This window comes from Osmia bicornis, chromosome 4 (genome assembly GCF_907164935.1).
Source record: "Osmia bicornis bicornis chromosome 4, iOsmBic2.1, whole genome shotgun sequence".
Taxonomy (NCBI): domain Eukaryota; kingdom Metazoa; phylum Arthropoda; class Insecta; order Hymenoptera; family Megachilidae; genus Osmia; species Osmia bicornis.
The window spans coordinates 10,752,504-10,769,225 of NC_060219.1; the positions used below are offsets into that span (position 1 = coordinate 10,752,504).

General features: G+C 31.0%; 4 protein-coding genes across 6 annotated transcripts; 1 reads left to right on the forward strand and 3 right to left on the reverse strand.

Moving 5' to 3' along the window:
- Window positions 1–84: 84 nt before the first annotated feature.
- Window positions 85–6,373, reverse strand: LOC114875710 (girdin). Its single transcript, XM_029186318.2, has 17 exons — window positions 5,641–6,373; window positions 5,460–5,548; window positions 5,074–5,383; window positions 4,880–4,993; window positions 4,622–4,809; window positions 4,470–4,551; window positions 4,215–4,393; window positions 4,009–4,135; window positions 3,816–3,942; window positions 2,195–3,732; window positions 1,915–2,115; window positions 1,690–1,835; window positions 1,518–1,610; window positions 1,374–1,434; window positions 1,188–1,296; window positions 1,017–1,123; window positions 85–931 (listed from the first exon to the last, which is right to left on the reverse strand). Exons 1-17 carry the CDS (start codon window positions 5,689–5,691, stop codon window positions 698–700), a joined length of 3,756 nt encoding a protein of 1,251 aa, XP_029042151.1. The 5' UTR covers window positions 5,692–6,373; the 3' UTR covers window positions 85–697.
- A 277-nt stretch (window positions 6,374–6,650) lies between these two features.
- On the forward strand, window positions 6,651–10,233 carry LOC114875678 (N-acetylgalactosaminyltransferase 7). Of its 3 annotated transcripts, none has more exons than XM_029186252.2 (11): window positions 6,669–6,978; window positions 7,255–7,430; window positions 7,568–7,773; window positions 7,858–8,024; window positions 8,111–8,318; window positions 8,404–8,580; window positions 8,645–8,888; window positions 8,986–9,207; window positions 9,284–9,382; window positions 9,450–9,575; window positions 9,651–10,233. In XM_029186252.2, the coding sequence occupies exons 2-11, from the start codon at window positions 7,275–7,277 to the stop codon at window positions 9,789–9,791; spliced, it is 1,746 nt and encodes a 581-aa protein (XP_029042085.1). In that variant the 5' UTR covers window positions 6,669–6,978; window positions 7,255–7,274; the 3' UTR covers window positions 9,792–10,233. The 3 variants fall into 3 exon arrangements, with proteins under 3 accessions (XP_029042112.1, XP_029042085.1, XP_029042239.1); XM_029186406.2 differs by having other exon boundaries at window positions 6,670–6,785; XM_029186279.2 differs by lacking the exon at window positions 7,255–7,430 and having other exon boundaries at window positions 6,651–6,785.
- A 368-nt stretch (window positions 10,234–10,601) lies between these two features.
- On the reverse strand, window positions 10,602–13,237 carry LOC114876413 (adipokinetic hormone/corazonin-related peptide receptor variant I). Its single transcript, XM_029187873.2, has 8 exons — window positions 12,832–13,237; window positions 12,303–12,582; window positions 12,027–12,175; window positions 11,734–11,839; window positions 11,463–11,670; window positions 11,231–11,354; window positions 10,998–11,130; window positions 10,602–10,917 (listed from the first exon to the last, which is right to left on the reverse strand). The coding sequence occupies exons 1-8, from the start codon at window positions 12,840–12,842 to the stop codon at window positions 10,846–10,848; spliced, it is 1,083 nt and encodes a 360-aa protein (XP_029043706.1). The 5' UTR covers window positions 12,843–13,237; the 3' UTR covers window positions 10,602–10,845.
- Window positions 13,238–13,554: 317 nt separating this feature from the next.
- LOC114876307 (WASH complex subunit 1-like) lies at window positions 13,555–15,737 on the reverse strand. The gene is made up of 4 exons (XM_029187630.2): window positions 15,597–15,737; window positions 15,377–15,506; window positions 14,745–15,300; window positions 13,555–14,670 (listed from the first exon to the last, which is right to left on the reverse strand). The coding sequence occupies exons 1-4, from the start codon at window positions 15,616–15,618 to the stop codon at window positions 13,870–13,872; spliced, it is 1,509 nt and encodes a 502-aa protein (XP_029043463.2). The 5' UTR covers window positions 15,619–15,737; the 3' UTR covers window positions 13,555–13,869.
- Between the last annotated feature and the right edge of the window lie 985 nt (window positions 15,738–16,722).

Below are 16,722 nucleotides of genomic sequence, written 5' to 3' on the forward strand. Positions count from 1 at the left end.
AGGTGTGTGTCCTTTCAATGATGGGACGCGTGAGACCCTGAATCTCTGGCTGTCAAAATGAGTCGGTGAATTAATCGGATCGAATTAATGAAAAGAATACATCAGTTATTATTATTTACAATATTTAAAACAAAATATGGAATTTCGCATAATTAAGAAGAACACATTTATCTAATATAGTCACTGTTATTTTTCGCTTCTAATAAAAGCAAGAATAGACTTAGTATAATTAGTTTAACTGTTCATCATAAGAAACAAGTTAAATATTGGTAATATTCGTTGAATATTTAGGTCGCTATACACACAATAATTACGCTGTTTTCAAAAGAAAATGCGTATCTCGCATTATTACATACAAGCTGATGTACAGTTAACTATTTATAAACTATATATAAATACATAAAAATCTGTTTGAAGACATGTCAATGATATATTAAAAGTACCAAGTGTAAAATAAATACTGCATTTGAAAATAAATTGGCAATAAGCGCTGTTGCCATAAAACTTTTCTAGGAACTCGTAAATGCTCAATTACAATTGCTATCATGTAGAAAGTCTTTTGAAACATTCAATTACAATACGAATTATAAAAAACATTCGTTAATTAAATGATTAGAAAATAGAGTTACATTATTACAATACGGTAAAAAAGCACAAATTTTGTGATAAGCACACAATGAATGGAAAGAACGTTGAATCATACACAACCATACTCGTACCACACCGGATTGCCTGCTTTCGTATCTTTATCAACAGGAGTTTCCACAATTTCTTCTTGCTCTACATCCTTCATATCACTATTATTAAGATTCTTTGATTCATTTATAACTGCTGATACTTTGTTATATATTAAAACTGGTCGAGGTTCTACTTGCACTTCTGATCGCGGTGTTTGTTCTAGTAAAATTGAACGTCTATCATCTCCTTGTTCCTGTAACAATTCATTTTTTTGTTATATGTACACTCTAAAATAGTAACAAAACTAGATATGAAGAAAACAGAAGGAAAATTCATACTGGTAAATTAGCTGATGGTGGCGGCGAATCATCCGTATAATATACTGTTCTTCTAGTTCCCGGATGACCAAGGGACAATGCGTCCGATCCAAGACCTCTAGCAGATCCTTTCAAATATAAAATATTTATGTTAATAAACGCAACAATAAGATATTTAAAATAAATATTTACCAGCTAGTCTATGATCCTCTGTACTACCATCGGAATCATTTCCTCCAGATTCCGATTCATATATTTTTCCTTCGGAATGTTTGGAATCTTCAGCCCAAGATCGTCGATTCTAATTCACATAACTTTTAGTATAAAACATCTGAAATTTATTTTATTCAATACACATATATACATTCATTTATTTACCTTATTAAGAAACTCTGATGCTTTGCGAACTCTTCGTACTAAATTCGATCCAAATCCTTTCCTTTAAAAAATATATGAAAAATATTAAAAATTAGCGCAAAATAATTATTTTGAAATACATATATAAATTAACGTATAACTTACTTTTTTGCAGTACAACTTTCTAGCTTTTTGTAATGCTCCATGATTTTATCTTCTAATTTTTCTTTTTGTCGGTATAGATAATTTACTGTGTCTCTGTAATAAAAGTACTCAGTTAAGATATCAATCTAAAGTAAATATAACTTGTTAACAATCAATTTTTCAGAACACTTACGTATACATTTTTTCTTCCATGTGATAATGCTCTTTATCTTCAAGAGAATGAGTTAAAAGTTCATGATATTGACTAAATAACAAACTAATGTGATCCATTAAGGATCGTCTATCGTTATCTAAACCGGAATTCATGTGTAGTAACACCTACAATAAAAATAACGTAAGGATACAATGATTTAAAACATATTAATTAGTACACTATTAAATAAAAATTTATTCGTACTTCACAACGTTGATTTAGTTTATTCACTTGAAGTTCTAAATTCGAACATCTTTCATCTTTGGTGCTAAGTTCTCCTTGCATCTCTGTTAATTTAAGACTTAATCGATTTGTTTCAATTTTATTTTTTCTATAATCTTCTTGCAAATTTCTATATTCCATTTTCAACTTTTCTGTAGCAGTGTATAAATTTCGGAAGTCATCCTAAAGTTATTAAAATTACATATTAGATTTAGAATCAATATATAACCATCTTATAAAAAGCAATTAGGTGATTGACTACCTTTAATTTCGAATGTTCTCCTCGTAAATTATTTAAACTCTTCGCGTCATTTACTAATGATTCTTTTTCAGTTTGCAATAGTTTGTTTTTCTCTTTGATTCCTTCATAAGACTCGCGTAACATTCTGATTTCATTTTTCACATCTCGTAGACTTGATTTCAGAGTATCATGTTCATGGAATAAATTTTCATACTCGTTATTCAACTGTTCATGTAAAGATTGCAAAGTGACTTGATCGTGAACAAGTTTTGCATGAGTCTGCTGTTGTGAACTGCGTTGTTTCAGCAATTCTTCTTTTTCAGCGACAAGCTGCGAATTGGCAAGTTGTAAGGCTGTATGTTGAGCTGCCAATGAATTGTTTTGAGATTGTAACGTTGTAATCTGCACTTGAAGCTTTGCATGTTCAGATAGTAAATTCTCTGATGCTGTTTGCGCGGTAGCTAATTTCATTTGTAAATGCTCTTGCTCCTTTTTGAGCGATTCTACCGTTGCTTCTAATGTGCTATGAAGATTACCAGTTTCATTGCTCTCAAAAGTCTTAGATTCTGGTATCGATTTGTCACAGCAACAAGAATCATTTGATTCTTGTACGTAACTAACGACTTCCGGAATTTGTGCGATTTTTTTTAGAATATTGTCCAAGGGAAGTGACAACAACGTGTTATCACTAAACCCAAGTTTCTCTAAAACAGTATATAATTGTTGAGTGTTCAATTTTTCAGCTACTAAATTAGATTGTAAAATCTCTAATGTTTCTCTATCAATAGCAGCTCGCGAATCCAGTTCCTTGCTAGACCTTTCAATCTCTTGCAACCTTGAAATCTGTGTAACAGAATCATGAAGATCCTGTTCAAGTTGCATTACTTTTCTCTCCAAAACTTCAATACTATTTGCTGCTTTATCTAATGCGACATCCTTTTCCTCTATAGTTTCCCGGTAACGATGAATATCACGTTGTGCTATGTCTTTCTCTTTTTCAGTTACCACAAGTTTTGACTCAAGATCAAGACACTTGGAATTAATTTCTTTTATATTATTTTCAACAATTTTTAATTCTTCAACTTTCTGGTTTGCAACTTCGAAATTACGTTCTAAGTCATCTGCACGTCTTTGTACACTTTCCAACAAAGTTTGAACTCGTTGTTTTTCTTTCACTGCCGTATCGTAATTTTTTTCCAACTCTATCACTTTTACATGTTGAACCTGAAATTCTTGTTGTTGTTTCTCGGATGCAACTTTTTGATTTTTCAACGAGTTATGTAGCTTTTTGTTCTCGTCCAATGCTTGCTTCCATACTAATTCCAAATCTGAATTTTGTTGCGTCAACCTTTCAATATTATCATTTAATGATTCAATTTTTAACGATAGCTTCTTTTTCTCCTTTTCTAATTCTAGAACACGAGATGAATTTTCGTGAAATGAATTTTCTTTTAAGGAATCTATTAAGGTAACTAGTCGACGGTTTTCTAATTCTAATTTTAATGCTCTTGTTTGTGCATTATTTGTCAATTGCTCGGATAATCTGTTATCAGTGTGTGCTAAATAAAATTTAAATATATGTTAAATTTATATATACTGAACAGGTAAATAGAATTTTGCATTAAATATAATAATTTATTACCAGGTTCTTCAGTATCACTTATAGAATCAGCTAGTGCAGCTTCATTTGCAGCAGCTTTTGTTAATTTCTGCAACTGAGTGTTTTCTTCGACTAATTCTTGGTACTTTTCTTTATCGGCTGCTCGTTCCTAAAAAATGTAATTATACAAAGGAATTAAATCTGCAAACTTCACTTTCTCTATATGTACACGTACCAATGCCATGTCATTCAATAACTGTTTGTATTTAATAATTTCAGACTCAAGTTCTAATACTTTGTCTGCTCTTCTTCGTGACGAATTCAATTGATCTTCAAGCATTTCCCTGGTTTCCATTAAAACCCTAAAATAAATAAATGATGTCTAACATAAAGAAAACTTGATGAAGTTATATTCTATGACATGCACCTATTGCAAAGTACCTGTTATCTTCACGTAATTCTTCTATCCGAGTTTTATAAAATTCTATGTCTGTAAGTTTCTCCCTGTATCTTACTACTTCTAATTCTAATCGATCGGCACGATCAGCTCTTTCAATTACTGCATCTAATTCGTCTCTATAAGATTTTGCTGTGCGTGCTTCATGCATCAATTCCTGATTCTAAAATACAACAGAAATTTAATAAAAATATGTATTTATGCTACTTCTCGCGTTCTTAAAATGCAGATCATCTTACCTCTTGCTTTAATTTATTTACTAACATTTTATGATATTCAAGTTCTTCTTTACATTCTAATAAAGCTTCAGTTTTCTCCTCCCTATAAACAATTCATAGAGAAAAAAATTAACTGACATAGGAATTATTATACAATTAATTGCAGTACATACAATTCTTGTCTTTGTTTTCTAACTCTTGATTTCCAATCAGCTAATTCAACTGCATAATGATGATTATCTTCATTTTCTGATTTAATAACAAGATTAGATTGTTGTATTTTGTTTATTTCTTCGGGTTCCCCGCTAATGGACGAGTCGTTTCCTTCGACGTTTTCGTTTATAACAGTATTTCTCCATTTCTATTATTCAATCAAAATGTCATTAGTATGGTGCTTTCTTTAATGATAATATTAATTGCATAAAACATACCTGACGATACAAATCCAATTCTTGAGTCAATTTTTTTATTTGCCCAAATAAACAACCCATATTTACATTTTCCATTGCATCTTGAGTAATAACTATATCTTGATGATCAGTTACCTGTTAACATATTACATTTGAATATGATTCACTACAATTTATTGTTAAATAATATGAATCAAATATACTGGAAAGCATACTTGTTTAATACAGTCCACTATTGCAAGCTGAGTGTCAACATTCAATGTTTTTATGTTTGTAATGAATTTTTCTTTATTAGGACATTGTACAGCACAACCAAGGAGTAACAGTAATAATAATTTCATTTCTGCAACATAATGTTCTGGTTCTTTGCCTAAATTTACTGTATCTGGTAACCTTAGAACTAAATGTCCTAATTCCTCTTCATAAAACTGTTTCATATTATCTACCACAGCTCTTAAGTTTTTTGTGCGAATCAATGAATTTCCTTCTGGAGGGACTATTTCATCACGTATAGGTTCTGGATCTCTATGATTTATAAACATATCAAATGTTATATGTTTTGTATGTTTGAAAAAAAATTGATATGCATCAAAGTACTTACATTTGCAAAAATACATTATGCAATAATACACCGTCTACTAGATCATAATAACTGGTTAAGGAATTAGGATCCTCTAGGCAACTGGTGAACTATTATAAAAAAAATTTCAAATATACACTTAAAGATATTAAAAGTTTCTTTTGAAAATAATAACATCTAATAATTATATTACAGATCTTACCCAAGTCACCAATGGTCCAGATAATAAATCATCAATTTCAGAAGAAGCCATTTTTATGGGTTCTCACATTAATTATTGAAACAATATTTCATAAATGACCCTAACATTTCTTTTTACAAAATAGATACATGTATACAGATAAATGCAAATTGTTGAAATTTTTTAATGCTTCTTTTCTAAAATTTAATTAATGAAACAACTGGTAAAAATATTAAGATATATTTTGGCGATTTGATTAAAAATACATTATTACATATTTCTTTCATATGTATTGAAATGTCATAATAAAAGTAGTCTAAATCTAAAAGCAAAAGTCCATAAATTACATTTCTATGATGTATAAAAAAATGTTAGCAGTATGATGCAAACAAATATTTTAATATTTCTCATTAACATTTAATTAAACCTCTATTTAGTTTATTCAGTGTGCTCAGTATATGTAGTTTAAATACATTTCACTATTATGTATTTAGCAACAAGAGAAAATACAACCATGCAATTTTGAATTTCTGTTCAATGTTAAATATGCTATTTAATTTATTTAATACATTATCAGCATTTAGTTAAAGTGCGTACAACATCATACAACCTTTTCAAACACTTTATAGAAACATAAAAAGAAATTAAAACACCTAAATGTAAATGATTAAACTGTATAAACAAAACTAACATCTAGCCAATTCAGGTAGCATATACACACAATGCATACATTACAAAAATTGTTGCAGCGCCATCTAATCTGTAATTACAAGAATTACAAAATTTATTTGGTTTTACTTTTACATCTTATAAATAATCAAAATATTGCAATACATGCACTACTCAAATCAAACCTATTTGAATATGTTTATTTATTAAAACTGTACTTGTATACACATGTTCATTTGTTAGCTATATAGCAAATATAATTTTATAATATACATTTTCCCTTATTAACAAATTAATTTTTACAAGCAGGTTACATATATGTTAAAATTAATGTCCAATGTAAACAAGTTATTGCTTTTCTATTAAGTTTGTAATATTGAATTCTTAATGAGTCTTAACTATTAAGAATAATGATATTTTAATAAAGAATTTTCAAAAATAGAAAGGTCGAGCGCGTGTTGGCTTCAATGAAAGTGTAAATACCGACACGTATACAGGTAAAAGTATATAACCGTATGTGTAAATCTGGGAAAAAGAAAGACACGTTGGCTATTGCGTGAAGCAACGTAGCCTCAGACTTTTTTAAATAATGATTCAGTTTATTACATTATAATTTTTAATACTCTTTTAATACATCCTCGGTACATTAATGTAGTGAACTCTATTTTGTTTGATACATTTTTACTTAAGGTAATTTATATATTGTAATACATTTCTTTAGTGTAGTTAATACATACCTTTATTTACAGTATTCTGATAAATATCTTAATCTTTTAGAAGGTCATGAAAATAGTAATTTATTGTGTTATTGTTTACATTGTTTAACATAGTTTTAAAAATATTGAGATATAAGTTGTATATATTTTTCTGTTTTAAATATTTCACAGTTTGATCGTATCTTCAATATATTAAATAAACCATAAACAAATAAATAAGAAAGCTACACTAATGAATTTTTAATTGCAGATATAATTACCTTAAACAAAATGAGAATTGTGCAGCTAAAGAGGAACCGTCTTTTCAGTATTATTGTCTGTAGTATATTTGTTCTTTTTACATTATATATTATTATAAATTTTATTGCCGAGAAACCTGTCAGTAATATAAAGACATATTGGTCAGCAAGTCTAAAGAGTAAACAGGTAAATGAAAACAATAATAAGAACAAATATGAAAATAAGTATATAGACAAAAATATAGCAATACTTTTTTAAATTAAAAATTATGATTTCTATTTATATTTGAATAAATATTGACTATTATTAATATCTTTTTATAGGTTCCAGTTTTAGTAAAAGATCTTGGTAACTTTGAAGCAAAACATGTATCAATTAGAACTGGATCTGGAGAAGGAGGTAAACCTCATATTCTTAGGGATGATCAACAAAATGATGTTCAGCAATCAGAGTCTGAGTATGGTATGAATATGGTATGCTCAGATGAAATTTCATTAGACAGATCAGTTCCTGATACAAGAATGCCTGAGTAAGTTGACAATTTTTAATTTGAAATTTTATAGCAATATTGCTTAAATTTTGAGCTTTAACAAACTGTAACATTAATTGACAGATGCAAACATTGGAATTATCCAGAGACTCTTCCTAGAACTAGTGTAATTATAGTATTTCATAATGAAGGTTGGTCAGTACTGATGAGAACTGTTCACAGTGTAATAAATCGTACTCCCCCTCAATTTTTAGAGGAGATCTTGCTAGTAGATGATTATTCTGATAAAGGTAAATGAAATACTTATTAAATTATGCTATGTTGAATTATGAAAAAATTCAAATAAACTGAAAATCATTGATATGCTTTTATACAGATAATTTAAAAGGGGATTTAGAGTCCTATATAGAACAATGGAATGGGAAAGTGAAATTAATAAGGAATTATGAAAGAGAAGGTCTGATCAGGACTAGATCGCGTGGTGCACGTGAAGCTAAGGGTGAAGTTATAGTATTTTTGGATGCACACTGTGAAGTAAATGTTAATTGGCTACCACCTCTTTTAGCTCCAATAGCTGCTGATAGGTAATGTTTTATTACTTCCATTTAATTCATTGTAATGTAAGAAAAACTAATTGTTTATTTTTCGTGATGTTTTAAACATTTTTAGAACTGTAATGACAGTTCCTATCATAGATGGAATTGATCACAAAACTTTTGAATATAGACCTGTGTACCAGGAAGGACGCTTATATAGAGGTATTTTTGAATGGGGAATGTTATATAAGGAAAATGAGCTTCCTGCACGGGAACAAAAAACGCGACCTTACAACAGCATGCCATACAAGTAATTCTTAACCAATTATATCAAAATTATTTGACATTTATATATTAGACAAAACTTTGTCTAGGTCTCCTACTCATGCTGGTGGTTTATTTGCAATAAATCGTGAATATTTTCTATCGTTGGGTGGATATGACGAAGGTTTGCTTGTATGGGGTGGAGAAAATTTTGAATTATCGTTTAAGATATGGCAATGCGGAGGAAGTATCCTTTGGGTACCATGCTCGCACGTTGGTCACGTATACAGAGGATTTATGCCCTATACGTTTGGCAAATTGGCACAGAAGAAAAAAGGTCCACTGATAACCATAGTAAGTAAAACTCTCATTTCAGATTGGCAATTAGAATATAACTTAAATTCAAAGTTAAATAATGTAACATTTATGAAAATCGTCCATTCATTTATAGAACTACAAAAGAGTTATCGAGACTTGGTTCGACGATAAATACAAGGAATTCTTTTATACAAGAGAACCATTAGCACAATTACTTGATCATGGTGATATAACAGAACAACTAGCCTTTAAGAAACGAAAAAGGTGTAAAAGTTTTCAGTGGTACATGGAAAATGTGGCTTACGACGTATTTGATAAATTTCCTGAATTACCACCAAACATTCATTGGGGAGAGGTAATAGTAATAGTATTTATATTGTAAATATTACCTATATCTACATTGTAAACTATTTTTTTTGTTTAAATTACAGTTACGCAATGTGGCAACCGGAACATGCTTGGATACAATGAGTCATTCGCCGCCTAGTTTAATGGCTACATCACATTGTCATGGATTTGGTAATAATCAGGTAATTTCTTGAATTATTTTATATAAAAATTCTTTCTTCATTTGCTCATTCATATAATATTTCTTAGCTAATTAGATTAAATGCAAAAGGACAATTAGGTGTCGGAGAACGATGCATATCGGCTGATAGCCTAGGTATAAAATTCGTATTTTGCCGCTTAGGGACTGTAGATGGTCCATGGCAATACGATGAAGTAAGTGTCAATAAATACGTTACAGGATTTTTATTATCTCTTTTATATTTATCATACATTCTATTACTTCTTCAGAAAACCAAAACGCTTCTGCACAGAGTGCTCAAGAAGTGTATGGCACTTCATCCTCAAACGCAACAGCTGTCGTTAATGCCATGCGATATTAATAATACCTATCAACAATGGTCTTTCCATCAGATTCATCCACGCTGGTGAAGAAACGTAAGTACCGGTGCTGTTTGCATTTCAGGCAATTAAAGCCTAATTAAAGACTTCTGGCAAAGCTATGCATTTACCGTTTTTCTTTTATACAACTGACTATAGTTAAGATACGCAATCTTTTACTTTTTGAAAATTGAAAATCCTTGAAAGGAATTTAAAATTCCAATACAATTTAATCAATTATAAAATACTAGTGTTGTATCATTTTAACAACATTGGCACAACATTTTAACTGTACATTTAATTTTTACATTTATACTGTTTAAAGTCATATTTGTATTTATATACAATTAAAGCGTTACAATTTTTAATACAGCTAAGAAACTTTTTCATACGATTCCGATGAAATCTGTTGATTCGGTAAAAATACTTGCTATGTTTGAGATTTCTTTTACACGTTTTTTCTTGTAACAAATAAATCTATCTACCAACTTTACTCTTTTCAAAGCTTTTAGATTCATTTTTATTATTTGAAATAAATATGCCTTACGTATGCTCAAAATAGAAAGAGGAAGACTATTATTCCATAAGACAGTTATTTGGAATGTACACGTTTCATTCATTTTAGAATGCATTTCGCTTACATTATAACGTGAGAATGTACGCTTCTATTTTTGACTGATCCTTCTTAAAAAGAGCATGTTACTGATGTAGATCCATAATCTTTTTTAACTTTTTAAAATATACTTTCAGGCAAGAATTTACTTAATATAATAAAAAAAAAAAAATTAAAAAAAAAAAGAAAACAATAAATGGTTTTTTTCAAAAATGATGTATTAATAAATCGAAGAAAATATAATAATTTGTAATAATTTAATATGTTTTAACTGTCTTGTGAGTCTTATTATATATTTTGTTTTATCAAGTTTCATAATTTCACCTGTTATTGTTGATTTAAATGCTTTTTTCTGTTTTAATAATTCTTAAATACGGCGCGTACAATACCGACCACAATGTTAATAATTGGATCTTCGATCACAGTTCAATTTGATGCTAACGACTAGATTTAACTTACATTATATGTATGTTTTTTGTACTTAAAAGAACATCAGTCAAGTAATTTAAGCGACAAGGTCAATGGAGTAACTCGAGTTTCAATGGTTGTTGGTCGCACGGATGCCTGAAATAATACTTAATGTTTATATACCTGTGTAAAGGTTTTTACATTTGTTGGACAAGATAAAAATAAAGAATGATCACCTTGTGACGATCACGAATATTAAATGCTCCATAAACAATGGGATTCATGCAAGAATTAGTGCATGCAAATAGAAAAAGACCTTTTTGAATTCGTTGATCAACTTTATATGCCGAATGGCGGTCAATCCAATACCTGTAATATGAAATTTACTACATGACTTATGTACATAGAACAGACCAATGCAATTATGACAAGTTATGGTGTTCTGGTGTTAATAAATAACAGTGCATACCAAAGACTCATGACATAATATGGTGTCCAACAAATAAAAAATACAGCAACAATGATCACTGTCATCTTTAAAGTTCTTACTTTCGCTCGAGTAAGAAATCCCATAGAAGAACGACGAATCTTATCTGAATGAAATTAATTTTTTTATGTTAAATTACTAGGAAAGTGCAAATATCAAGTTAGATTCATCCATGTGAAATTCCAGTACAAATTTCAAATAAATTCTAACATACCACCTTCGCTCTTTTTCGATCTTCTACATATTTCTAATAAAATGCTCGTGTAAGTGTATATTATCACAACAAGGGGAAACCAATACATCATAATCATTCCAAAAAGAGAGTACGTTATTTCATGAGTATATGTTGGAAAAGTATTGAATGTGACACACTGAGAATACCAAGTGATATTTGGATGGGTTTCTAGGTGAAATACTATCATCTAAAAATAAAATACATCATATGTATTCACGAATAAACGGTATAATATATGTATTTATCATACCTGAGGCATAGAACATACAACAGATCCTCCCCATGCAAGACACAACATAAGCTTTCCTCTTTTATCAACACCCCATAACTGAAGAGGATGTATCACAGCATAATATCTTAAATAGAACAATTAAATGTACTAAATCAAAATGAATGTAATTAATATGAAGTTACTTTATGCTGTATAATTCAGAATGTTTTATTATTGGTAGATCTATTCAAATAAAAAATTTACATTTCTCTCTTTGTCTCCAGAATCACCAATAATAAAACACTGTATATATAAAAAATAATTATCCTGACCTGTCGATACTTATGCATACCAGAATAAAGGATGATAAGTATAGCCCGAATACTCTAAAAAAAGCCATTATTCGGCACATTGCATCTCCTGCTTTCCAGGAAACCGTGATTGCCCAACTAATTTCAAGTGGCATCATTAGAAAGGTGACCTGGAAAATGTCTCTTTGTTACATTTCTAAGAATATATTCCATAACTTCTTATAAATAAATCATTCAATTAAATTGTAAAAGTCTTCTCGTTGCGGTCTCAACAAAGAGGAAAATACATTTACTTACTAGTAAGTCGGCGATTGCAAGATGCATTAACATGTTGTGTATTCTTGATTTAGTTGTACGCCTACGACGCACAATTAACACTAGCACCGTTGTATTTCCCACGGCAGATATTATCATTAACACGCTATAAATGAAAATACTAACAATGTGACCCTCATTAAAACGCATATCAATTGGTAACTCCAAATGGTCTGAGCTGTTGCCTTCTAATTGGGGTAATTCAGTAGAAGTAGCTTCATTTATGTCACCCCCCATGATTGATCTTACAGTTCCAGAAACTCTGTTAGCAGACACAATAAGAACAGATCATTGTTTTCTATTAATCTTCTTACAATATTTCCTTGCTTTTATCACATTGTGTTGCATCACGCGCGAAAAGCGTGCACCACCAACTTGTAAATTAGTCGGTACGAATCAAAAACACATTGATATTGTGTCATTTCTATCACAGACCACAATTTATATTATGATCTTTCATGCTAGACTTTTAAGAGTAACTAACTTATGATTTGCATTTAAATCAACTTACCTTACTAACATACGAAAGACATATGGACTTGCTAAGTGTCACGAAATAGGAAATTATTAATTTGCACTTTGAACGTGCTGCAAGAAAAATCGGCACCCATGTTTTGATTTGGTTCCTGATTAAATATTTCAAATCCTATGAAGATAATTTTCATACAATAACAAGATGAATTTGAAAACACATATTGCTCATTTGAATGTTTGGAAACCAATAAATAAAGGTTTATTAAATAGATACACTTTTTAATGGTAATAAAATAAATTACTTATTTTAAATATTTTTAAGATGTATTGTTAGAGACCTAAATAAAGACTGATGCACTTCAACTATTAAATAAACTGTCTAATTAGCAAAATGTACCAATGATCAAACAAAAATTATAAATCCTACGGCTCAAACTGAGATTTATAAACCCATATAGAAGGCTGGTTCAGTAATCTAGGGTCAAGTGTTAAATAAAAACAGATAACTGCACAAACACGTTTCCATTACAAAGACACTTTCAAAACTTAATGACAAATGAGGACAATTTTCTACCAGAATATGATAAACTTGTTTTAATTGCTTTTCCAATTAAAAAAAAAAAGAAACAGTACAGTAAAGAAAGTTGTTACTCTCTATCTCTAATAATCATTTTACACACCAGTTAATGAGAAATGAGTTTTAATCTCCCCTTTTCTCTTCTCTTTTCTTATATAGGTTTTCATAAAAATTAGGAAACCATAATAAATGAATGCATTTAATCTATGTATGTATCAAAAAATAGTGTTACATTTTTTTAAGTATTTATTCTTTTTTTTAAATAGTAGTGTTATTTTGTGTCGGCTAATACGATATTTGCATTATTTAATTTATTTGTAACTGTTCAAACTGTAATCAGGATCAAAGAAAAAGAACGAACTTGAGAAAACTTCCTCTCCTGTACCTTAAGTTTTCAAATGCTTAAAGTTATTCTAAGAGTTATTCGTACCATCTGAGCTCATTCTTTCTCCTTGAAAAATGCAAAAATTGTACATACTAGTGATATTACATTAAACGTTACTCATCCCAGTCATCGGTGTCTGGTTGAGAATCATATTCACTGGTAGCCGAGTTTCTATCCGACGTAGTTGTTTCATTCGGCTTAGGAGGAGGAGGAATTAGGCTGGACATTCTTTCCAAGGGACTGCCCGTTGATCCGGCAATTCCTTTTCTCCTGAGAGCCAGTTTAGCATGTAGATCAGCCATTAAATCTCCTCCAACTGACGCAGAAGACCAGCGATTCCCTTTTTCGTCTGATTGCACTGTGTGTCTTAATTTGGCCCTTCCTATGCCACCCGCGTTACGAATCTCTGCCATTAAATTCGAACGATCATCCACATTTGCTATTTTACTTTTCTTATCAACAACTTCATTCTTTTTAGAATCTTTTTGAGAATCTGATACGTTAGTTTTTGATGAAGGTGGTGGCGGTGGAGGCGGTGGTGGTGGCGGAGGTACCATCGGGGGAACAGAGGGTAAAGGCTGCTGAGTCTCTGAAGGAGCTGAAATAGACTTGTCGGATGGCATCAATGGTGGAGGAGGAGGAGGAGGAGGCGGTGCAATATTTTGAACAGAATCTTTCGCAGAATCATTCTCAGAAAAACCAGGTAGATTCGGTACACTATGTTCGAATTTTGTACTTGAATCCTTCTTATTTGTTGTTGATGTGGGAGTTGGAAGGTCAGGTCGAACAGTGGGCGTTGTTACCGCTGAGGATGGTGCGATCGGACTTTGAAAACTAAGATCTAAAACAAACTTTTCATCGTCCACAATACCAGGTAAATCTGGAAGCATCGGTGGTACATTTATTTGCGGTACCTACGAAACAAAATATTTTTATCACCTAAAATCAACATACAATATTGCCTTTGAAATAGTTTTAAATACTTTACCTCGCCTAGAGTTGGCGTATAAAGATAACTAGAAGAGGAGTCTGTTTCTGCTGATTTCCATGGTTGTATAATTGAATCAGGTGCATCTTCAATTTCTTGTTTATCATTTATCTTGTGACTACTTTCTTTTATAGATACCTTATAGGGATTGTCCATACTATTAAATAAGAGTGCATTAATAGAAGACATATGAAGAGGAAATGATGCTTCATTGCCATTTAGATAAGCTTCTTTATTTGATTTAGATCTAACATGATAAAATTGTAACTTTTCTTGCAAATTATTATTTGCTACATATTGGCCATCCTCTGTTTTACAATTAGAGGATAGGTATGTTTCAGGAACATTCTTTATGGGTACAGAACATTTGTATGCTTTTGGTATTTTACTAGTATTATTACACTCAGGCTTTATAGTCATTTCATATTCCTTGTAGGTATGACTGGCAGGGTACTTTGCAGCAGAATACATTTTCACTGCTTTTAAATTCAAATTAGTTTGCAAATATTGTAATCGATCTTGGAGTTTTGTTGCTCTATTTTTAATGTTTGATAATCTGAAGAAGAAATAAGTTAATACTCTTATATGAAATTTTAATTAACTAAACATTGATTCAAAAAAACAAAAGATACCTCTGACCATTTTCGAAAAGCCTTTTATCGACAGACTCAAATACATAGTCAACAGCAGAACCCAGATTGTCAAGAGCTTCTGCTATTTGAACAATAGTTTCTTCGTGTCGGAGATTGTCAGGAATAACACCTATATATAAAATAATACTTGTTCTTACCAAATGTACAGTTGAAATAAAACAATGGTCAATTCATTTGTTATATCAAAAGATTTGCTTACCAATTTCAATTCGTTCTGGCATTATCAAATACTTTTGGTGGGATTATAAGTATATCAATTTGTCCATACATTCATTCACAATTATTATTTATAGCAATACGACAGATCTCTTACATCCTTGCATCCCTTTTGTAAGCATCCCATCATAGCGCCTCCTGGCGGTAAAAAAAGGAACTAAATCTTGCAAAAATTTTGGCCCTCTACCGGCAAAAATGCGAACTAAATTTTCGATGTCGAATCAGCGCCATCTGATTTTAGAAAAAGGAACTAAAGCTTGCCGGAATTTTGGCCCTCTAGCGGCAAAAATGTGAACTAAATTTTCGATGTCGAATCAGCGCCATCTGATTTCAGAAAAAGGAACTAAATCTTGTCGGAATTTTGGCCCTCTAGCGACAAAAATGTGAACTAAATTTTCGATGTCGAATCAGCGCCATCTGATTTCAGAAAAAGGAACTAAATCTTGCCGGAATTTTGGCCCTCTAGCGGCAAAAATGTGAACTAAATTTTCGATGTCGAATCAGCGCCATCTGATTTCAGAAAAAGGAACTAAATCTTGTCGGAATTTTGGCCCTCTAGCGGCAAAAATGTGAACTAAATTTTCGACGTCGAATCAGCGCCCTCTGGCGGTAACAAAAGGAACTAAATTTTACAAAAATTTAAATTTAAAATTATTTTTCATAAGACTTTACTTACCTTTACTTACCTTTACTTACCTTTACTCGAACCAGTAGCCATAAGTATATTATTTATATAGTTATTGTAAGGGTTGAAAGGATACAAGAGCTGCAGGGAGAATTCAGGAGTGTAAGGGATACAGAGATATAAAGGGTACACAGATGTAACGGATGCAAGAATGGAAAGGATGCCGAGGTATAAGGAATGCCGGCATGTACGAGATGCAGGAATATAGGGAATGTAGTGATATAAGGGATACAGTGATGTTAAGGATGCAGACATGTAAGGGATGCAGTGATAAAGGGTTGGGCCTCTTATGCATAACGCAAGACTCCATACTAGTAGATGGTAATAGGCCGGTAAGTTGTTGAATAGTTTCAGCCGTTTTTGTATAGATGGCGCCAAGGGTAAAATTAGTTGGCGCTAATAGGTCGGTAAGTTGTCAAGTAGT